The 24,776-nt window shown below is 35.9% G+C and overlaps 1 protein-coding gene across 1 annotated transcript in view; it reads left to right on the top strand.

The window, feature by feature from the left end:
- Positions 1-22,348, top strand: part of C3HXorf38 (chromosome 3 CXorf38 homolog) — a 68,287-nt gene extending 45,939 nt beyond the window's left edge. The window contains exon 3 of the mRNA XM_044669220.1: positions 22,085-22,348. Within this exon, the coding sequence (XP_044525155.1) occupies positions 22,085-22,348 (264 nt within the window). The remainder of the gene's footprint in view (positions 1-22,084) is intronic.
- The last annotated feature ends 2,428 nt before the right edge of the window (positions 22,349-24,776 follow it).

Here is a 24,776-nt window from a genome sequence, read left to right as displayed (position 1 = left end):
CGCTACCCACATTCAGAGGAAGAACAGCAGGAGAGGAAACACAGAAAAAAATCAACTGCTTGAATACATGGGTTGATGAGGACATGATTGGGGATCGAAACTACCACACCAATGCAACTATCAACAATTTGGAAATGGGTCTTGATTAATGACACATGTTAAAACCAGTGGAAATGCATATCGGCCAGGGGAGGGGGGAGGTCGGGGGTGAAGGGAAAAGTAAGAGCATAAATCATGTAACCATGTTTTCTAAAATATAAATATTAATAAATGTTTAAAATAAAATATAAACATTAATTTATAAATATTAATATTAATTTTCTAAAATATAAATATTAATAAATGTTTAAAATAAAAAATTGCAAAAATATAATAAGATATAAAATAAACCCACATAGATCATCGTTTTTGTATATTACTAATGAAGTCCTGCTAGAAAGAGATATTCCATTTAAAATAATCACAGCTAAAATGAAATACTTGGGAGTATACCTTCCAAAATAAACCAAAAAATACATAATTATAAAACAATTATTACACAAATAAAATTGGATCTAAATAATTAGAGAAATATTAATTGTTTTTATTCTGTTTATTCAATGCCATATCAATTAAATTACCAAAACAAAATTATCTTATTGAACTAGAAAAAATAATAACAAAATTAATTTGGAAGAATAAAAGATTAAGAATATCAAAAGAATTAAAAATTTAAAAACATAAAGGAAGGAGAAGTTTAAAAACAAAAGAAGGAGATTTGGAGCAGTACCAAATTTTAAACTGTATTATAAGGCAGTAATTATCAAAACTATCCAGTACTGGCTAAGAAAAAGAAAAATAGATCAGTGAAGCAGAACAGACATAAAACAAGAAGTAGTAAAAGATTATAGTAACCTTGTAAAATTTGACAACAGTATAGAACCTGATTATTGGGATAAGAAATCAAAGCCATATATAGGTATATGAAAAAATGCTCTTAATTCTTACAAATCAGGGAAATACAAACAAAAACAACTCTGATGTATCATCTCATACCCATCAGATTGGCAAAAGGGCAAAATGACAAATGTTGGAAGGGATGTGGATCCTCAAAGATGGCAATGGCACCATCCATTTTTTCTTTTTGGCTTGATCCTTTTTATTTTCTTCCCCCATTTTTTACTTTCTTTTATTTTTTCAATTACATGTAGAAATGATTTTTTACCATTGTTTTCTGATAGTTTGCAAATCACGTTCTCTACCTCTATTCCTCTCTTCCCCTCGCCAAGGTGGTAAATGGTCTGTTATAGGTGACAGCAGTGTTTTCATAAGTACATATTACCATATTCCTTATTCCATGACAAAAGACACATATCATACATATAATTAAAAAAAAACTCATGAAGGAAATAAAGTGGAAGATGGCATGCTTTGATCTGTAATCAGATTCCAGCAGTTCCTTCTTTGGCTTCAGATAGCATTTTTTATCATGAGTCCCTTGGAATTATGTTGGGACCTTGTTTTACAGTTGATCATTGTACAATATTTTTGCTACTATATATATTGTTCTCTTGGTTCTGCTCACTTCATTTTGCATCAGCTCATATAAGCCTTTTCAGGTTTTTCCAGGTCCATCTTATTCATCATTTCTTATGATGCAATAGTATTCCATTACAACCATAAACCACAACTTGTTTATCCACCTCAGTTTCTATTTCTTTGACACTACAAAAAGAACTGCTGAAAATATTTTTGCACAAGTAGTTCCTCTTCCTCTATCCCTGATCTCTTTGGGATATAGACCCATAGTGGGTATTGTTGGGTCAAAGGGTATGATAGTTTTATGGCCCTTTGGACATGATTCCAAATTGCTCTCCAGAATGGTTGTATCAATTCACAGTTCCATCAATAGTATCCCAATTTCCCCACATTCCTTCCAACTGTTATTTTCTTTTTTGGTCATATTAGCCAACCTTATAGGTGTAAGGTGGTATCTTAGAGTTGTTTTAATTTGCATTGCTCTAATCAATAGTGATTTGGAGCATTTTTTCATATGATTACAGATAGTTTTAATTTCTTCATCTGAGAACTGCCAGTTCATATCCTCTGATCATTTCTCATTTACAGCCTGTTTTTGTATTCTTATAAATATGGCTCAGTTCTCTATATGTTTGGGAAATGAGGCCTTTGTCAGAGACATATGCTCCTATGGAAAAAAGTTTCCCCCAATTTTGTTGTTTCCTTTTAAATTTTGGTTGCATTGGTTTTGTTTGTGCAAAAGCTTTTTAATTTGATGTGATCAAATTCACCTATTTTATAATGTTCTTTATATCTTGTTTGGTTATAAATTCTTCCTCTATCCATAAATCTGGCAGGTAAACTTTTCCATGTTCTCCTAATTCCCCTAATTCTGGTATCACCCCTTATTTCTAGATTGTGTCCACTTTGACTTTATCTCCTTCTTTCCTTTTTTTTTTTTTTTATTAACTCCCTTTCTTGACCTTTTGTTCTTCAAATGTAATAACATTTTTTCTAGTTCTCAGAAAAAAAAATTTGGTTAGTTTGAATGGTGTGGCACTGAATCAGTAAATTCATATAGGTAGGACTGTCATTTTTATTATATTGGCTTGGACTACCTATAACAATATTTATAAAATTGTTTAGTTCTAGTTTTATTTGTGTGAAAAGTGTTTTGTAATTGTGTTCATATACTTGCTGGATTTGTTTTTGTTAGTCTAGCCTAAGGTATTTTATATTGTCTACAGTTATTTTTTTTTTAAAACCCTTGTACTTTGGTGTATTGTCTCATAGGTGGAAGAGTGGTAAGGGTGGGCAATGGGGGTCAAGTGACTTGCCCAGGGTCACACAGCTGGGAAGTGGCTGAGGCTGGGTTTGAACCTAGGACCTCCTGTCTCTAGGCCTGACTCTCAATCCACTAAGCTACCCAGCTACCCCCTACAGTTATTTTAAATGGAATTTCCTTTTCTATCTCTTGCTGTTGAACTTTGTTGGTGATAAATGGAAATAGTGTGGGTTTATTTTGTAACTTACAACTTTACCAATGTTGTAAATTGTTTATGTTAGTTTTTTGATTGATTATCTGGGGTATTCTATTTATACTATCATATCATCTTCAAAGAGTGATGGTTTTGTTTCCTCACTGTTTATTCTAATTCCTTCAATTTCTTTTTCTGCTCTTATTGCTATTGCTAACATTTCTAGTACCATATTAAATAGTAGTTGTTATAATGATCATCTGATTAATTCCTGATCTTATTATAGATAATGATTGTTATTGGTTTTTGATAGATACCCTTTATCATTTTAAGGAAAACTCCTTTTAAAAAAATTTGTCCTTTATTTTATTTCCAGTAACATATCTACACATAAGTTCCCAAGGTTACATGATTCATGTTATCTTCTTCCCCTCTCCTGTAGTTGTCAAGCAATTCCACTGGGTTTTACAAAACCTATTTCCATATTGTTCATTTGTGTAATAGAGTAATCTTTTAAAACCAAAACCCCAAATAATATACCCAAATAAACAAGTGATAAATCCTATGTTTTCTTTTGCATTTCTACTCCCACAGTTCTTTCTCTAGATGTGGATCGCATTCTTTCTCATAAGACCCTCAGAATTGTCCTGGATCATTGTATTGCTGTTAGTAGAGAAGTCTATTACATTTGATCATCCCACTATGTTTCAGTTACTTTGTATAATGTTCTCCTGGTTCTATTTATTTCACTCAGTATCAGTTCATGTAGGTCCTTCCAATTCTTAGAGGAATCAACTGTTTCATTTTTTTTTTATTGTACAATAGTATTCCATCATCATCATCATATACCACAATTTGTTCAGCTATTCCCCAGTTCAGGGACACCCCCTCAGTTTCCAATTTTATGCCACCACAAAAAGTACAACTATAAATATTTTTATATGAACAGGTCCATCCCTGTTGGAAAGCTCCTTTTATTCCTATGTTACCTAATGTTTTTAAATTGAATCAGTATTGTATTTTTTAAAAGATTTTTTCTGCATCTATTGGGATAATCACATTTTTTCTGTTGGTTTTATTATTGATATGGTCAATTATATTGATAGTTTTCCTAATAATGAACCATCCCTGTATTCCTGGCATAAAACCCACCTGGTCATAGTGTATGACCCTTTTAATATAATGCTATAATCTCCTTGCTAGTATTTTATTTAAAATTTCTGCATAAATGTTCATTAGCAATATTGGCCTATAGTTTTCTTTTTGTTTTAGTTTTTCTTGGTTTAGGAATAAAAATCATATTTGTGTCATAAAAGGAATTTGGAAGAATTACTTCTTCCATAATTTTTTTTTCAAATAGCTTGTATAGTATTGGAACCAACTGATCTTTGAAAGTTTGGTACAATTCACTTGAGACCTTTTTCTTAGGAAATTCTTTGATTGTTTCTTCAATTTTCTTTTTCTGTGAGGGCGTTGTTTAAGTATTCTATTTCCTCTTTTGTTAATCTGGTCAGTTTATATTTTTATAATTATTCACCTATTCCACTTAGATTGTCAGATTTATTGGCATGTAATTAGGCAAAATAACTCCCAACAATTGCTTTAATTTCTTCTTTATTGGTTGTGATAAGTATTTCAAGTATCATTGATATCTTAACTATTTTAATCATTACAACAGTTGTTATAATAGGGTCCTGGTGATATGAGTAGCTGAAGCTGAGTGTGTGTGGGTAACACCTAAGTGTAATATTTAAATTGTGAATAGTGAAACACTAAGAGCCCCACAGATGTTTGTGGTGAATCTGCTAAACTCAACTTCAGTATAACAGTGTCCCAGAATAGTCAGCCAAGTGAAGAATCTATGGTTGGGATTACACAGCTGCTTCTAACTGTCTATTATGGCCTTGATATGGATAACACTATTGACTGTAGTTGAAATAAGTCTCCTCTTCCCGCCATTTCCCAAGGCAGATCTAATTAACCCTCAACCGAGGGAGATTCGGCCTTGAGCCCAATGCGGGGAAAGTCAGAGGGCCAGAGGCCAGCAGGGCCAAAGGGCCCCGGAGGTGAATGAAGCAAAAGCTTCAGTCACAGAGTCTGTTTTGAAAGGGAAGTTCCTTAAGAGAAGTTCAGGAAGATTCAATCTTTACACTGTTATGAGGAAATTAGAAAGTTATATATTAAATGTAGAATAACACCCAGGCTGTCTCTTTTAAAGAGCTGAGTTCCAACCATGGAATGAAGGGAAGGAAACTATTTTCCTTGAGGACTCTGGTCAAGACTGAGACAGGAAGTGGTTTCTTTTACCTATCCCAGTGGAGAGCCCAAGGAGTGTGGATTTATCACAGAGAAGGAAGACCTGCCAGTGAAAGATCAAGTGAGCAAGAAGATCTAACTGGGGTGATGGACATCCCAGTCTGAGACAAGTTCCTTGATTTAACTTTTCCTGAATTTACTTTCCTGTGGACCTGTCTTACTGTACCATAAAGAGGAGCAGAAGTGGACAAAACTCTGTGAGAGATCCAATTCCCTTCCAGCCTGTAATTGGCTGTGTTAGAGCAGTGTAGTCTCTGACCCATCTCCTAGCCCTTGTGTTGGTCTGTTAGTATTTAGATTATTGTGGCCTCTCCCCATTATCCCTAACTCCTAGTCATTATTAAACTTGTGTTTATAAATCCTTTTGTCCCAGTATTACTCAGTTATTTGTTGATTTCATAGACTCCCTGGCTAGGTAGATCTGAGAGGCAGTTGGGATCCTAACTGTCACTCCTTCCAACTGCCAAGCCCATTCTTGATTTTTGTTTCCCCAACTTGTTAGGTCCCAGTCTATTGCCCTATCCTGTCTCCTTCTCTCCCTTCCTCTGAACCCAGATAATATTTAAGTTACCCACAAATGTTTCCCCATAAAAACATTCACCACGTGGAATTCCAAAGGAAAGATTTAAGAACAGTCTCACTAAAGACTAAGAAAGGTCTCAGAGTCCCAGGTCCAGTCACGAACAAGCAGAGCTCCTTCAGATCCGAGACATGAACCCAAAAGCCATGTTGAGCTCATTGAGCTTTCTTTTAAAGGGGCTTCTTTTGTGTCACTTCCTATGCCTTTCTCTTAGTTTACATGTCCAATCACAACAGACGCTTTTCTTAGGACTGCCCAGGAGACAGTCAGTAAATTCTGATTTGTCACTCACTCTAGCACACGTGGGTCACAGACCTCCCAACTTGTGAGTTAAGTGTAGATGTTTTCACCTTTGGTGATTAAATCTAAAGATGGGCAGGGTAGACTTAATCTAATTATCACATAACTGAATTTGCACCTGACAGCCTTGCCTGACTCGGTTCATTCTATGTTCTAAACAGACACTTGTCCATCATCCTGCTCTCCATGTTGATTTGAAAAATATCATTACATAGTTAGGTATTTTAATTATCACCTTCCCAGGTATGAATGTACTCAATTCAATTCATTGAAATGCTTAAGTTTTTAAGTTTTCTGTTTATCTTTTGATGATTCTCTTGAGGTGGCAAATTTGTTTATTGAACTTTTTTTTTCAGCTCTTTTTTTTACTCAGGAATGCCTAGAAGTCCTTTCTTTCATTAAACATCACTTTTTTCATCTGGAGGACTATACTCAGTTTTTCTGAGTATGTGATTCTTGGTCACAGGTCTAGAGCTTTTCCTTTTTGTAATATCATATTCCATACCTTTCAGGCCTTTAATGTAGAATCTGCCAGGTTTTGAGTAATACTAACTGTGGCTCCATGGTATTTGAATTGTTTCCTTTTGGCTGCTTTAGGTACTTTTTCCATGGCCTGTGAGTTTTTGAATTTTTGTATAATAGTCCTGGGGTGTTTTACTCCATGAGATGAGTGGGTTCTTTCAACTTTTATTTTCCCCTCCTTTTCAAGGATATTATTGATGATTTCTTGTAATATGGTGTCCAGGGTATTTTTTTTTTTTGATCATGGATTTCAGGTATTCTAATGATTCTTGGATTATTTCTTCTGGATCAATTTTCTAGGCAAGTTGTTTTTCCAGTGAGGTATTTCAGATTTTCTCCTATTATTTTTAGTCTTTTGATTTTGTCTTATTGTTTTCTGATGCCTCATGGAGTCATTAGCTTCCATCTGTTCAATTCTAATTTTAGAACATTATTTCCTTCTTTGAGCTTTTGTGTTTCCTTTTCTATTTGGTCCATTCTGGTCTTTAGGAATTAATTTTCTTCAATAGCTTTTTCGACCTTCATTTCCATTTGGTTCAGTCAAGTTTCCAAGTTGTTGATTCTTTCTATCATTTCTTTTATTACTTGAGTTTTTAAACTTCTTTTCAAATTCTTTCAAGAGTTCTTTTGGGACCTGACATCTTTTCTCACTTTCCTTTGAGGCTTCATATGTTTCCTTTTTGATGTTGTTGTCCTCTCTTGGGTTTATCTTCCCTGTCACTAAAGAAATTTTCTAAAGTTTGTTTTTCCTTTGTTTCTTGCTCATTTTTCCAATTGTTACTCCCCTCACTTCACCCTCTCCCCATTACCTTGTCTATCTATTAAGATTCTTCTCTATTCCTGGGGTAAAAAGAATGCTTTTCCAAGCTTGCTATATAGCCTTCTCTAGAGTTTGGAGTGGGCCTGGATAAGTTTGGGTCCCTCAGTATGCATTTTGAGGTGATGGCTCTGCTGGCTTCTTGTGAGAAGACTTGAAGGTATTTTGTGCAGCTGGATTTCACAACCCCTGCTGCTGGTTTCCCTGCTATCTCTTATGCCAGGCTTTTCCCTACTCTACTTTGCCTCAGACCACTTGGAAGAGCTAGCATTGGACATTCTCCCACTCTGCTGTTTTGTTGCCCCAGGTCTTTGACAGCCCTGGGCTGCTCTCCTCTCACTACCTCAGCCCCCTGGAAGTAGTGTTCCACTCTGCAATCTCATTGACTCAGGCCATTTGACTGTGGTAAGCCTGGCCCTGGTTTTGCTGGTTTCCTGATGCTATATTCCATGGGTTGCTCTCCCTTCTCAGCCCAGCAAAGCATATCCCTACTGCTTTTTGTTTGTTTTAAGGTCCTTAATTTTCCGTTTTTTTGTGTGTTTGGAGGGTTTGTGTGAACTGAGCATCCCATACTAAACCATCTTAGTTCCCAGAATCCTGTCTTAATCCAAGTCTTCCTCTTAATGCTTTATTACACATGAAAATAACTTTAGGCTTTTGAAGGCAATGCCAGTCAGTGAAGTGCAAATTCAAGTCTTGAGTATAATCTCAGCAATAGAGCAAGTCTGCTTTGAGGGTCAGCCTACTTCTAAATACAGAAAAGCTACTTATCGGGAGGCTGACCACCTGGTGATGAGATTCCTGACTGTGACAACTCTTGAAACAAAAATACAAGGTGATGCCTGTGGTTTTCTGCTTCTGCAGTGAAATTGGCAGAAAAACAAGGGTCTGAGAATTGGTTTTCAGGTGGTCCATAAAATTTAATGTGGCTGTTGGTGCTCTAAATGTGAGATCTTTTAACAATGGCCAATGAATGAATGCAGACATTTGGTCATTTATTGAAGTCCTCATAATAAACATTTGCAATAATACCACTGTAAATGTAATTTCAGCTTCTGTGCAAATCTATATTGGAAAGAAAGAAGTTTAGAAACCATGAACTCCATTTTCATAATTAGATCCAACATAGACTTTGATATCCAGCAAAGGCAATGCAAAGATTAGAATAGAAAAGATTAGTGAGAAATACATTGGAAAATATGGGTGATCCCATGATCAGAAATAAGGAATGAGAGGCTAATGACTGTCTCACACCTGTATGTTGAATACTTAAAGGAAAATATTGGTAGGCTCTGGATAGGATGAGAAATTGTGAAAATGTACTTGTATGAACCCCTATTCTTTTGAGGTTGCAACTGAATTGATTTGATTGTATTAATAGAGCTTATCTGTATAAGGGGGACACATGCATACTCTGGGAGGATGCCAGAAGCCTCGTGGCTCCCTGGCATGGGGAAGATGCTTGCCTCTGGTCCTGCCTGACTCCTGACATCTGAAATACCAGCCTCTGACCCGGACTGAAGTCAAGTCCAACAAATCAGAGAGACTCAGGAAAGTGACATTATTAAATGTATGAGTTTGGGTTGGGAAAGGTAATCTGTCTCTTTCTGGCCCTGGAGTGATGGTATGAGGAGGCACATCTCTAGGGAGACTGTGCAGCGAGCTTGGGGAAGGTGGCTAGGGGAGGAAGCTTGTGAAGGGAATAGCCAGCCACACGTAGGTGGTGCCTTTTCTTTCTCCAACCTGCTCTTTTTTATTTAATAAATAATTATAAATTAAGGTCTAGTCTCCAGAGAATTATAATCTTAATATATTCCAGAAAAGAAATTTATTATATTTTAAAACTCGAAATGACTTGTAACTGATATGGACATCATTACTGAATCACTTCTCTTCTCTGCACAATCTGACTACTGAGTTGTTATAGCAAAAATTAAAATGATCGTAAGGCAAGAAGAAAGAATAAAAATTTAAAAATATATGATGTATAATTATAACAACTTAATCTTGATTTATTCAAAGCTAAAATCTGTAGCGAAAGGAAGAACATTGGCTATAACAATTTCATACAGAATTTTAACTGATGTAAATCAATTGATTTTATAAGGAGAATACAAGACACTAATCAGCAAACGACCTATTTGTCAAGCTGGGAGATACGGAAGTCAACAGAAAGGGTGGTTTAGAACATCAAGTCATTTGTAATACCTGATTTCTGTGAGTAATTAATCCCATCAAGTAGTCACATGTATATACTAAACACTATTCAAAGTTATATAAAATATGATAATTGATTCCTATCTAACAAAAATATGCAGCACAAACTTAGATAATGCTATGGCTTCATAGGACTTATTCTTTGCACTGCTTAGGACCTAGCTCTATTATGAAGACTAATAATTTATGATTATAAAGCATTACCATTTCATAACACAGAAAGAAGCAATGTAGGGTAAAATCAGTATAAAGAAAACTTTTTGAAAGACCCAACTAAGCAAAATCATAACCAGTGGATTTAAGAACAAATGTAAAGAGGGCAATAAATAGGGAAAAAATGGAAAAAAATCTGTGAAAATCTTTATAATAAAGTGGCTTCTCTATCCAGGATAGTAGAGCCACTCTACTTTGATTCTAGCATGAGAGTCCTGGATGTGCTTTTAGCAAAAGTATAAATGGCATGAAAGAGAACAAAGATGGGAAACAGTAGTACTAGACCAAATGTAGACAGAGGAAATATGTATGACATAATTGTGAGGATGTTGAAAAATTGATTTACAAAAAAAGATACCAAAAACATTTAAAAATTCAAATTCTATTAATATTTTTAAAAAGCCAAGGGAACACCAACAACTGTAGATCTATATGTCTACTTTCCTCATCTATAAAAAAATGTTTTTGAGAAGCATTAGCACATTCACTAAAGGAATCCTCATTAATGGCATTAGTAGAGAAAAAGCAAGCTTTCACAAATTATATTCCCAAAGAAAACACACACACATATGTTTACCATTATATAATTTACTGATATATGTAGAGTCCAATCATTATTTATATTAATAAAATATATATTTACTTTCTTAAAGACTTGCCTCCTGAAAGATGTGTAACAGAGAACCTTATTCAGTTTTTATCACACAAAGTGTGACATAAAAGAGGGAAGAATTTGCTTACCAGAGATGTGTGTTACTCTGATGAGGAAAAATAAGAAGGAATAGGAACCAACATTTTTTTAAAAATTATCTTTTGGAATAGCATTTGTTAATTGCTAAACACTATAAATATTATCTCATTTTGACTTTTTTTTTTAACCCTTGTACTTTGGTGTATTGTCTCATAGGTGGAAGATTGGTAAGGGTGGGCAATGGGGGTCAAGTGACTTGCCCAGGGTCACACAGCTGGGAAGTGGCTGAGGCCGGGTTTGAACCTAGGACCTCCTGTCTCTAGGCCTGACTCTCACTCCACTGAGCTACCCAGCTGCCCCCATCATTTTGGCTTTTAGCCTTAGAAGGTAGATGCCCATTTGGCTTATATTTATAGCAATATTTAATACATATCATTATTATGCCCATTTACAGGAAGAGATCCAGCAGAGAATGCAAGTTAAAGAGGGATTCTCTATGGATGGTGAAGTCTGCCTTTCAAATTCCATTAAATCCTAAAATATCGGAAAGCCTTCTAGAAGAGATCTATAACTATTCAGAAGAGTTTGATAGCCATCCATACAGGAAAAAAATCAAGTGGATGAATACCTCTATTGCTAAGATGTTGATATGCATTTAGGTGCACAGCCTGTAGAGCTGTTCAATTTGTATATATTTTTTAGATATTTGGAAGCTAAGTCCAGAGAAAGACAATAACTTGGCCAAGGTCCAAACCGTTCTCCACTTATATGCTAAAGTGATTCTTCCGAAGTGGTTTTCTGATCATGTCATGTCTCTTTATTCAATGACATATAGTGGCTCCTTGTTGCCTCCATGATCAAATATAAAATCTTGTATTTGACTTTTTATGCCTTTTACAACCTGGCCACAAACTACCTTTCTAAGTTTTCTTACATTTTACTCATGACCCAGAGGCAGGGGTTTACTTCTTTTTTAATTTAAAAAACAAGTTTTATTTACTTTTATTTTACAGTTGCAATTGGTATCCCCTATATTGCACATTTATTTTTATTTTTATTTTATTTTTTTCTCATTTTATTTTTTATTTAGAATATTTTCCCATGGTTACATAATTCATGTTTTTTCCCTCTCCCCAACCCCCCCCCCCGCCCCATAGCTGACACACAATTCCACTAGGTTTTACATGTATCATTGATCAAGAACTATTTCCATACTATTGATATTTGCACTAGGGTAATCATTTAGCTTCTACATCCCCAATCATATCCCCTTCAAACCATGTGATCAGTCATATGTTTTTCTTCTGCTTTTCTACTCCCACAGTTCTTTCTCTGGAGGTAAATAGTTTTCTTTCTCATAAGTCCCTCAGAGTTGTCCTGGATCATTGCATTGCTGCTAGCAGAGAAGTATATTATGTTTGATTGTGCCACAGTGTATCTGTCTCTGTGTACAATGTTCTCCTGGTTCTGCTCCTTTCACTCTGCATCAGTTCCTAGAGGTTGTTCCAGTTCACATGGAATTCCTCCAGTTCATTATTCCTTTGAGCACAACAGTATTCCATCACCAACATATACCACAATTTGTTCAGCCATTCCCCAATTGAAGGACATTCCCTCATTTTCCAATTTTTTGCCAAGGGGTTTACTTCTTATTCCTTTCATATGACACCATCTCCTGACTCCACGCCTTTTCCCTGACTGTCCCCTGTGCCTGGAATATTCTCTCTTAACTTCTATCTCCTGGCTTCCCTGGCATTCTGCAGGTCTCTGTTCAAAATCCCACTTTCTACAAGTCTATTCCTGGTTCCTCCACTACTAATGCCTTTGCTCTAAGATCACCTTCCCTTTAACACACACACACACACACACACACACACACACACACACACACAATTATATAGATGATATGTATTTCCATTTGCATTATACATATACACACATATATCATTATATTTATAATATGTACATAGATATCTATTTATACATTGTCTCCACTGTTAAAATCTAAACTTCTTGTGTTTTTTCCTTTCTTTGTATCATCAGAATTTAACACAGTACCTGGCATATAGTAAGTGCATAATAAATGTTTTTGGACTGACAGAATGAGCACATATGCCTTTTTGTTTGTTTTATTTTTAATTAAATTTTATCTTTATTTTATTCCAGTAAGAAATTTACACAAAAGTTTTCCAAAGTTACATGATTTGCATTGTTTCCCTTTCCTTCCCTCCCTCCTCCCTCCCCAGCTGACAAGTCATTCGACTGGGTTATACATGTATTATCACTCAAAACCTATTTCCATGCCATTCATTTTTGTAAGTGAATGATCTTATAAAACTCAAACACCAAATCATATACACATATAAACAAGTAGTAAATCATGTTTTCACCTGCATTTCTACCTCAACAGTTCTTTCTCTAGATGCAGATAGCATTCTTTGTCATAAGTCACTCCGCATTGTCCTGGATCATTGTATTGTTATTAGTAGCAAAGTCTATCATACTTGATTATTCCACAGTGTACAATGTTCTCCTGGTTCTGCTTATTTCACTGCAACAGTTCATGGAGGTTTTTCCAGCTCTTTCTGAAATCATCCTGTTCATCATTCCTTATAGCACAATACTATTCCATCACCATCATATACCACATTTTTTTTCAGCCACTCTCTAATTAAGGGACATCCCTTTAGTTTCCAATTCTTTGCTCCCACAAAAAGAGCAGCTATAAATATTTTTGTACAAACAGGTTCTTTCCCATTTTTTAAAAACCTCTTTGGGATACAAACTTAGAAGTGGTACTGCTGGGTCAAAAGATATGCACAGAATGAGCAGGTAGACATGGGTTGTGTTCAGCACTGTTGAAGGAAAAATTCCAAAATGATAAAGACTCACTTGAGCATTGCATCAAAGTGAGAATACTGGTATTAAAATGTGATCTTCTGTAACCTTGAGTAGCTTTGAATCTTTAACAATAGAGGCAAAGAGGTGGATAAACCATCAGTCCTAGAGTCAGGAGGATCTGCTTTCAAATCTGGACTCAGACACTTCTTAGCTGTATGACCCTGGACAAATCACTTAACTCTGATTGCCTCACCCTTGCTGCTTTTCTGTCTTGGAATTGATACTAAAACAAAAGGTAAGGGTTAAAAAAAGTCATTAATAGTATTGGGGGAGGCAAAGCCAAGATGATAGAGTAGCAGAAAGCATTATAGGGAATTCCTTCCCCAAACTCCCTCAAACAGACCTAGAAAATGCACCAGACTGAATTTTGATAGGGAACTACAAGAAAAAGTCATGATGACTCATTTTGGCAAGCCCAAGCTGCCAGAGAGAGAGCCTACGTACACTGACTGATTTGTCCAGGAAAGTGGATGGAACACTTCAGCACCAGAGAGAGCACCAGGACAAGAGGCAGTCCCAGATCCATACCAAGGGTCCCTGACCCATTCCTGGGCACTGTAACTTCCCACAGGGTCCAAACAAAGGTGCCAACTGTCAAAGGGTAGTTTTGACACCCACTACCCAGTTGTGGGCCACAGATCCAGGGCAGAATGAAGAAGGCTATGGAACCAATGTTGATTTTAGGTAAGTGAGGAAGAAGGTCAGAACTTGGCAGCAGCGGTGTGGCTCAGATCCCTTAATTCCAGTTTACACCTCAGTCTTCAGCCTGTAGAGGAATAGCCAGTCTAGGAACCTCAAGCCAAAAGGGGAGCCTATAGGACTGTCACTCTGAACAACTTCCCAGCTGGATGCTAGAGACTGAGTCCCCAGCACTCTACCTGTGGCTCAGACCCAAACCCAGGTGAGGAACTTGCAGAGAGCTCAGACCAGGAAGGCAGCAAACAGACTTTGCCCTGGATGAGATTGCTATGAGCGTACTAAAAGGTTACAGGTCCTCAGCTTGCGCTGTGCCAGAGATCCTGAGATAACACAACACTTGACATTCCAAGAAAGCAGAAATAAGATCAGCCCCAGACTTTTCCTTCAGAAATGTGCAGAGCCCAGACTTGACCTCTAGTCTGAAGTCAGGAAACAGGTTGGAAGAATGAGCAAACAGACAAATAAGCAAACAAAAAATTCCCACCATGAAAATGCTACTATGGTCACATAAACTCTCAAGACACAAACGCAAAAGGAGAGAAAGACTTTAAAACACCCAAAACCTCAAAGAGAAGTGTAGCTTGGGAACAGTTAGAATTCTTGGAAAAGATCAGGAAGAGTTGTTTGTTTTTTAATTTAAAAAAATTTTTATCAATAAATGAGAGTGCTGGGGGGGGGGGAAATCATTTTAAAAGAATTGAATAGGGAATTAATAGCCTGGCCTAAGAGGTACAAAATCTCGTTGCCTTAAGATGAAGTCAAAGATAGAAGAAACCCCTAAAGAGTTATACCAGTGAACATCCAAGTTGGAAGTGACGTGAAAGATTTAATAAGGAAATGAGTGAAGGCAAACAGACTATTGCCATTGGTCAGGAGGACTTGAACAAGGATGCTAGCAGTAGCAAAAGAGAAGGGATGGATGCAAGAAGTGTTTATGAAGATTGGAATTGACTAAAATTGGTAACTGATTAGAAATGAAAAGTGAAGAAAAAGGAAGAATTAAAAATACCAAGTTTTTAAACATGGGAGGATGAATGATGAAACCCTAGCTAGACATAGTCAAGTTAGAAGGTCAAGCAGTATCAGAATTAAAAATAAACTTTGTTTTGGATAAACTAATCAGAAATCCTAGTGGGATATTCAAGTTTTTGTTTTTTCACTTTTATCCAAGTATTTTGCAAGCAGGCTGCAATGTTAGACAGGTCAGGACTGGAGATGTATATTGGGAGTCTTACAAGGTTGCTTGAGAACTTTAATGGGGGCAGCTTTTTTTCCCCTTTTGTCTCTTCATTGGAATCATGAACCTGATTTTTAATTCCATAGGGAAGAGAAAAAACTATCCTGAAACTACTCTATGGTTCATGTGAATTGAGCTTGAGATGTTGATTTGAGATGTTGAATTGAGATGTTCTCCCACACCTTTCTTCTAAGGACTTTAACTTTATATTCTGGTTAATCAACTATTAACTTTATATATAATACTTATAATATAGATAGTTGAGGCCCAAAATGCCATGTGGTTAACATTAATTTTTCTCTTTTAAACTTCCTTATTCAAATGTTGCCACAGAAGGTAGATTGTTGTGATGAAATATGAAGTAAGCCAGAGCCTTTGTAATTTAAAACTGATGCGATTTTAAGTTCAGGGGTAAGAAAAAAATTAATTATGTGACAGTACTGATCCTTACAGGGTACGTGGCACTAACATCCTCCTAGCTATATTAGTCAGAAGGCAATTAATTAAAATGGATGTTCTGCCAAGATTATTATACCTGTTGCTGATGATCTGCTCTCAAATTAAGTCTAATTTGTTCAAGAACATAAATCATAATGTCAGGATTTGTGTGAGAGGCAGGAAAATCAGTTGCCCAGAATAATCTCCCACTGACATTGAGGGAAAAGACTCATATTAAATTTGTGGGATAGTCTACTTATGGAAGGTTTGGGATTTAATGTGTAGTGTGTTTCCTTAAACTGTATTCTTACACAAGTCATTTCATGTTGGTTTTTGCTTTCTTTGTTGGTTTTTTGTTCTCTTTATTTCTAAGAAAAGATTCTGGATGGTATGTGAATGCAGCTATAAGTAAAACCAAATAAAACTATATTGTCTCTTGGATGGAGAACCCTATTGACATATGAAAGCTGCCGATGTGGTATTCTTTGTTCTTTGAAAGATAAGCTCTTTGAGATTGGTTTAGTCAAGCTAACAAATGAACCTAAAAACAGGAAAGAAAAAGGTCCACCACAAAATTCATGATAATACTTGTAGTAATTTTAGCACTTTGAACAATCCCGAATTCCTGTGGATTCCTTTTGGCATCATCATTTATTTCATTATTCAGTGTTTTCTTTAAAAATAAAATCATGTTCTTCATTTTTGAAAAATGGTGTTGTCTCAAAATGAAATAAAGTTATCTGTCCATCAATGTCTTTCATGAAATCTAAAATATTCTTAAAATTATGCATCAATCAAGTAATGCCTGGTCATAGACATTGAAAACTTACTTTTTTTTAAAAAATATGGTTTCCAGGATATGAATAACTGTAGTCAATAATGGCCATCTGTTCTGATCATGGAATAACATCAGCAGTTATAACCAGTGGCCTAGAACATAATGATTGCACATAGAATAAATAATGTTCTTTAAAGTTTAAGAATTTCTGATTGAATCTAAATTTGTACCATCAACATTTGACCCAAGAAAAATGAACTAGCACAGTGATGCAGATTTAGCCTGATAAATAACCTGAAGAAAAGAAAAGGAGAAAGGGTGGAGTCAAGATGGTAAAATGAAAGTCCAAATTTTTGCCTTAGTTTGCCCATCCACCTTTTTCACAATCTAGAAAATGTGCTCTACCAAATTCTGAACAAGAAAGATAAAGAAAAGACTCAATGAGTCAGTCTTCCAGCCCAAGACAGCTTAGAAAATTGACAGGGAGGTCTGTGGATGGAGGAGTGTGTGTGTGGTGACAGCAAGGGTGGTGGTGGTAAGAATTGTGAGGAACATTTTAGCTACCAGGGATGAGAAAGTGGTTTTGATTGATCAACAGATCTAAAGGCACTAGGGAAGACCTAGGTCTTAGGGGACCTCTGAACCAGTATTGGAAATAAGAACAGAACTGACAGCTGTCACCCATTACCTAGCCCTGGGTAAGAAAGGAGTGGTTAAAGTCAGAAGGCAAAGAGACTCTACCTGTATACTGAGCAAGGAATGAATGACAAAAACAGCTATGTGACTGAGCCCAATAGCAAAGGTGGGACTCACTTCTAACCTCCAATTTCATATCCAAATCTGCAGTAGAATAATCAGAGTAGAAAAACAGTAAAAGCAGTTCAGTGCCTCTGAAGATACAGAACTTCCAGTGTGCTAACAGTAACTGAATCCAGCAGCAAGCCACTAAAATTCAACCACACACAATCTACTAGATCCAAACATGGAACAGGAACTTACAGAAGATATGCCAGTAGGGCAATGAACAGAGTCTCCCTAAATCACATCACCTTGAAAACACCAAAAAAAATTTAGGTCCCTAGACTAAGCTGTGAAAACAACAGAAGGACATAAAAGACAAAATCAGGACAGATATCCCACCTCTATTCCCAGAAGTGAGCAGAACCCAACACTAATATAAAGTCAAAGTTAAGGTATAGGCTAGAAGAATGAGCAAATAAACAATAAAAGAACATGATCACAAAGAGTTACTATGATGACAAAGAAGTTCAAGACACAAACACAGAAGGCAATGATTTGAAAACATCTATAAGAAAGGCCTCCAAGAAATATACAGATTGGATACAAGCCCAATAAGAAGTCTTAGAAGAGTTAAAGGAGATTATAAAAAGAACCAAAAAATTATTTAAAAAAAAAAGTAAATAGGAGTGGTAGGAGATATAATGGGGAAAAGAAATGGCAGCTAACCAAGAAAATTATGGAAAGAGGATCAATAGCTTTATAAAAGGTACAAACCACTTTAAGAATTAATGACTCCATGAGACATCAAGAAAAAATAAAACAAAGTCAAAAGTCTGAAAGAATAGAATAAAATAAGAAATATCTTGAAGAAAAAAATTAACCTAGAAAACAAATCAAGGAGAGACAATTTAAGAATCACTGGTCTACCTGAAAGCCATCAGCCAAACAAGAGCCTAAACATGATATCTCAAACAATTATAAAGGAAAATTTCCCAGGTATCTTAGAATGAAAGGGCAAAGTAGAAACTGAATAAATCAACCAGCCACCTTCTGAAGGAAATCCCAAAATGAAAACTCCCAGGAGAATTGCAGCCAAAATCTAGAATTTCTAGGTAATGGAGAAAATCATATAAACAGACAGAAAGAATATTTCAAATACTTATATTTCAAATATAATCAGGATCACACAAGACTTAGCACCCACCATTCTAAAGGAATGGGAGGCTTGGAAAATTATATTCCAGAAGGCAAAAGTTCTAAGATTACAATCTAGCCAACAAAACTTAATATAATCCTATGTGGGGGATGGGAGGGAGGATATTAAAATAGAAAACTTTCAAGTATTACTGATGAAAAGACCAGTCCTGAATAGAAAAAACTGACATTTTAAAAGGGTAATTTATGAGGAAAACTCATAAAGAACTAAACAAAGTTAAACAGTTTACATTCTTAGATGGGAAAAGGATCTAAATAAAGCACTCCACAACATTATTAACATTAAGGCTATTGTTGTTGATTAGTCATTTTTCAGTTGTGTCTGACTATTCATGATTCCATTTGGAGTTTTCTTGGCAAAGATACTGGAGTGGTTTGCCATTTTATTCTGAAGAACATTTTATAGATGAAGAAATGGAAACAAGCAAGATTAACTGATTTGTCCAGGGTCACACAGCCAGTAAATGTTGGAGGCCAGATCAGAACTTGGGAAGATGAGTCTTCCTGAATCCAGATCTTGGTATCTTTCCACTATGCTACCTAGCAGAACTCTTAGAGGGATTCTAGTTAGAGAGAGTGCCTGAGTATGATTCTATTATGTTGAGATGATCTCAAAAGAAGAATGGAAAGGTGGGGAAGAGGAATGCTTTAGGAGATGGGGTAAAGGGAGGAAGAATGGCGAAAATTAACTTATATTAATGGGGCACTCAAGGAAGAGTTTATACAATGTTAGGAGAAATGGGGTGGGAAAACTGGCAACAACTGAACTTTACTCTCACAGAAGGAAGAATACACATACACACAGTGGGCACCAAAATTCATCTTACCCAACAGGGAACAAAGAAGGTTACAAGAAAGAAAAGCTCAGGAAATAAGAAAGCAGATTAATTAAGAGAGGCAGTGGTAAGAAGTAAAACAGATTTTGAAAAGTGTTAGGATAAAAATAGAGAAAAATAAGTAAAATTAAAAAGATGTAGAGAAATACATAGTTACTGCATATTTATGTAAAATGTATATTTATTCATTGTAATCTTGAATGTGACCAGGATGAATTCACCCACAAAATGGAAAAGTTTAGCAGAATGGATGAGAAACCAAAATCCAACAATATGTGCTTTATAAAAACCACACTTGAAACAGAAAATACGTCTAAACCTAAAATAAGGGACTGGAGCAGAATCTATTATGCTTCAGCTAAAGTAAAGAAGGCAGAGATGATAATCATAATATCAGACAAAGCAAAAGCAAATGTCAAAATAGACTCAATTAAAAGAGATAATCAAGGAAATTACACTTTTCCAAAAGGTACCATAGACAATGAAGTAATATCAATACTGAATTTAGATGCAGCAAACAGTAAAGGATCCAAATTCATAAAGGAAAAGTTAAATGCATTAAAGGTCAAAAGAAATACTAAAACTATAAGGGAATGGGGGAATCTCAATTTATCCCTTTAAGACCTAGATAAATCTAACCATAAAATAAACATGAAAGAATTTAATAAGATGAACAGAATTTTAGAAATATTAGATATGATAGACCTGGAGAATACTGAATGGAAATAGAGAGGAATGTACTCATTTCTCAGCCATACATGGTATCTTTACAAAAATTGACCATGTTTTAGGACATTGATGCAGAAAAGAAGAAATATTAAATGTATTTCTGATTTTAATGCAATAAAAATATATTCAATTAAGATCCTTTGAAAAATGGATTAAACATTTACTAGAAACTAAATACTCTAAAACTAAAATTGAGTGGATTGAAGAAAAAAATCATAGAAACAATTGATAATTTCAATCAAGATAATGACAAGAAGACAGCCAAATTTGTGGGATACAGCCAAAGCAGCACTTAAGAGAAATGTTACATATCTAAATGTTTTTATCAATAAAAGAGCAGGTCAACAAACTGGGCATACAATTTTTTAAAATTAATCTCCCAAGCAGCTGGGTAGCTCAGTGGATTGAGAGCCAGGCCTAGAGACAGGAGGTCCTAGGTTCAAATATGGCCTCAGACACTTCCCAGCTGTGTGACCCTGGGCAAGTCACTTAACACCCATTGCCTAGCCCTTACCACTCTTCTGCCTTGGAGCCAATACACAGTATTGACTCCAAGATGGAAGGTAAGGGTTTAAAAAAAATAAAAATAATAAAAATTAATCCCCCACAATTAGAAACCAAAACAGAAGTCCTGAAAATGAAAGGAGATGTTAACAAAATTGGAAGTAAAAGAAAGTTGACCTAATAAATAAAACTCAGTTTTTTTGAAGAAAATCAATAAAATAAATAAATTATTGACTAATTTGATTAAAAATAAAAAACAGCTAAATTATCAGTACAAATAATGCAAAAGATGAACTTACCACCAATGAAGAGAAAATAAAAGCAGATATTAGGAACTATTTCACCCAACTACATGCCTATAAAACTGACAATCTAAATGAAATGGATGAATATTTATAAGAATATAAATTGTCCTTATTAATACAAGAAGAAACAGATTACTTAAATAACCCTATCTCAGAAAAATAAATTAAACAAGGCAAAAATGAGCTTCCTAAGGAAAAAATAACTAGGATCAGATGGATTTACAAGAGAAATCTACCAAACATTCAAAAAATAATTAATTTTAATACTTTGTAAACTGTTTGGAAAAAAAAGTATTCCTACATTGAATTCCTTCTATGACACATATATGGTCTTAATACATAAAATAGGAAGACTCAAAAAGGAGAAAGGAAGCTACAGAAAAATTTCCCTAAAGAATAGTGCTACAAATTTTTATAATAAATAGCTAGCAAGGAAATGACAGCAATATATCACAAAGATCATATACTATGACCAGGCTGGATTTATACCCAGAGATATAGGGTTGGTTTAAATTTGGGAAAACTATAAGCTTAACCAACAACATTAGAGCCTCATATCCTCAGGGGAGATATTCAAAGACCTATAGTGGATGGCTGAAGCTGGAGATATAAGTGAATACCTGCCAACCCCAGATATATGTGCTCTTTCTCTCTGGCTCCTACTCCTTAGCTCAGTGGTCCAAGAGTTCCCCTCCATTGTCTTCCCCAAATCCCCCCCAAAACACTTTAAAAAAAAGGGGGGGAAATTGAAAGTGGACAAAGTGAAAGTGAAAGCAGAAGAGACTACTTACTGCCTTGGCAGACTTCTGGCTACACTTTTCAAGCATCGGTGGTGCCTAGTGGTGTCAACTGGGTTTTCTGCAAGTTTCAAGTTTACCCCTACCTCCTGAGAAGTCACACTCAGGAAGTCCTGGGCATACCTGTTTTGGACTGAACAATAGACTTCCAAGTGTTTGGTGACCCCAGTTTGGGTGGGACTAGTAAATATAGTCAAATGTTGAGTAATCTTATTGTCCTCTCTCTGGAAGCCCAGCTCTTGGTTGGACCCTTTCCTTTTGTATTCATTATAGTTGACCCACTCCCTGATACCCCAGCTGCTGACTACAGCCTCTTTGCAGCCTGCTTGCAGCCTGTCTACACATGCTTGCTGTACCAAGTTCTCCAGAGAGTATAAAAGACCCCCAGGTTCTGACATTCTTCGGAGAATCATCTCGCGCCTTGCATTTTCCCAGAGACACAGTTCCCAGAGTGCCAGAGCCCTTGGCTTTGTGTGGCTTTTAGGCGCTTGGCTCTGTGTGGTGGCTAAAATTGAACACTATCTCTTTCCTGAGTAAAGATAAGGTTTTTCTGACTACTTTGGTAGTTTGGTGTTTTTTCCCAAGTTAACAGTGGTTAATCTTGAATAACTGAAACTGTGCATATGGGGATCACAGATAAGGGGCCTTTACTGTATATAAGTGCCCCAAACATCAAAAATCACGTGATTATTTCAAGATGCAGAAAAAGGTTTTGATAAAATATAAACATTCCTGTTAAAAAACACTAGAAAGCACAGGGATAAATGGAATTTTCTTTGAAATGACAAGTTTAATCTATATAAAGCTAATAAAATTAATGAATTAAAATCAAAATAAGTTTAATAAATTTAAATAAAATTTTAAAATCTTTAATGGAGATAAGTTAGAAGCCTTTCCAATAAAATCAGCAATGTCCATTTATCACCATTATAATTCAAAATTGTACTAGAAATGCTAATTGTATCAAGGATGGGGAAAAGAATTTGAAGAAATACGCTTAGGTAAAGAGAAAACAAAGCTATCACTTTTTGCAGGTGATTATATGGTTTGCTTAGAGAATTCTATGGAGTGTGGATGTGGAGTATACCAAGGCTGCAAGTCCACCAAAGCCCCTCATCCCCACTCTGTCTACTTGGTGACTCCCTAGTAGGAGGCTGGGTTGTGATGGCAGGCTGACTTGCTGAGATGTGGGGGACTGATGGGAGGGAATAGGCCATGAGCCTTTTATTGTCCCTTCCAAGAAAAGTGAATTTATTTTTGAGGGCTGGAACCTTGTGTACTGCTTAAGTCACTTTCTGTTCTTTTTTAAATAGAAAGAGATTAGAACATTTGTGTGGGACTGATTTTTTTAATTAATTAATTTAGAATAATTTTCCATGGTTACATGATTCATGTTCTCTCCCTCTACTCTTCCTTCCTCCCTCCCAGAGCTGACAAGCAATTCCCACTGGGTTATACATGTATCATTATTCAAAACCTACTTCCATTTTATTCACATTTTCAATAGAGCAATCTCTTAATGCCAAAACCCCAGTCATATCCCCATCGAATATATGATCAATCATGTTTTTCTTCTGCGTTTCTGCTCTCACAGTTCTTTCTCTGGATGTGGATAGTTTTCTTCCTCATAAATTCCTCTGGATTGTCCTGGGTCATTGCATTGCTGCTAGTTGAAAAGTCTGTTACATTTGATTGTGCCACAATGTTTCAGTTTCTTTGTACAAATGTTCTGGTTTCTGCTTTTTTTTTCCCCCTTTCACTCTGCATCAATTCCTGGAGGTCTTTCCAGTTTCACATAGAAACCCTCCAGCTCATTATTCCTTTCAGCACAATAATATTCCATCACCAACAGATACTATAATTTGTTCAATCATTCCCCAATCGATGGACACCCCCTCATTTCTCCGTTTTTTGCCACCACAAAGAGTGTGGCTATAAATATTTTTGTACAAGTATTTTTTCTTATTATCTCTTTGGAGTACAAACCCAGCAGTGGTCCAGAATGGCTGGATTAATTCACAACTCCACCAACAGTGTACTAGTATGGGACAGACTTTTCTTTTTCTTTTTTTAATTTTATTTTTTAGAAAAATTTTTCATGCTTACATCATTCATGTTCTTACTTTCCCCTTCACCCCCCCAAACCCTTCCCATCGCCAATGTGCATTTACAGTGGTTTTAACATGTGCCATCAATCAAGATCTATTTCCATATTATTATTATTATTTTATAATTTTTTATTTTTAGAAAAATTTTCCATGGTTACATAATTCATGTTTTTACTTTACCCTTCACCCCCTCACCCCCTCGCCCCCCGCCATAGCTAACTCGCATTTCCACTGGTTTTAACATGTGTGGTCAGTCAAGACTTATTTACATATTATTGACAGTTACATTGGTGTGGTCTTTTCGGGTCTACATCCTCATCCATGTCCTCATCAACCCAAGTGTTCAAGCAGTTGTTTTTCTTCTGTGTTTCCACTCCTGTAGTTCTTCCTCTGAATGTGGGTAGCGTTCTTTTCCATAAATCCCTCAGAATTGTCCTGTGTCATTGCATTGCTACTAGTACAGAAGTCCATTACATTCTATTTTACTATAGTGTATCAGTTTCTGTGTACAATGTTCTTCTGGTTCTGCTCCTTTCACTCTTCATCAATTCCTGCAGGTCTTTCCAGTTCACATGGAATTCCTCCAGTTTATTATTCCTTTGAGCACAATAGTATTCCATCACCAACATATGCCACAATTTGTTCAGCCATTCCCCAATTGAAGGGCATACCCTCATTTTCCAGTTTTTTGCCACCATAAAGAGCACAGCTATAAATATTTTTGGGCAAGGCTGTTTAACTATGATCTCTTTGGGGTACAATCCCAGCAATGGTATGGCTGGATCAAAGAGCAGGCATTCTTTTAGCACTCTTTGGGCATAATTCCAAATTGCCACCCAGAATGGTTGGATCAGTTC

Source organism: Gracilinanus agilis, chromosome 3, assembly GCF_016433145.1.
Source record: "Gracilinanus agilis isolate LMUSP501 chromosome 3, AgileGrace, whole genome shotgun sequence".
In the NCBI taxonomy this organism is placed as follows: domain Eukaryota; kingdom Metazoa; phylum Chordata; class Mammalia; order Didelphimorphia; family Didelphidae; genus Gracilinanus; species Gracilinanus agilis.
Note: the sequence above shows the minus strand (reverse complement) of the source record. Positions and strands in the feature narration are given on the sequence as shown.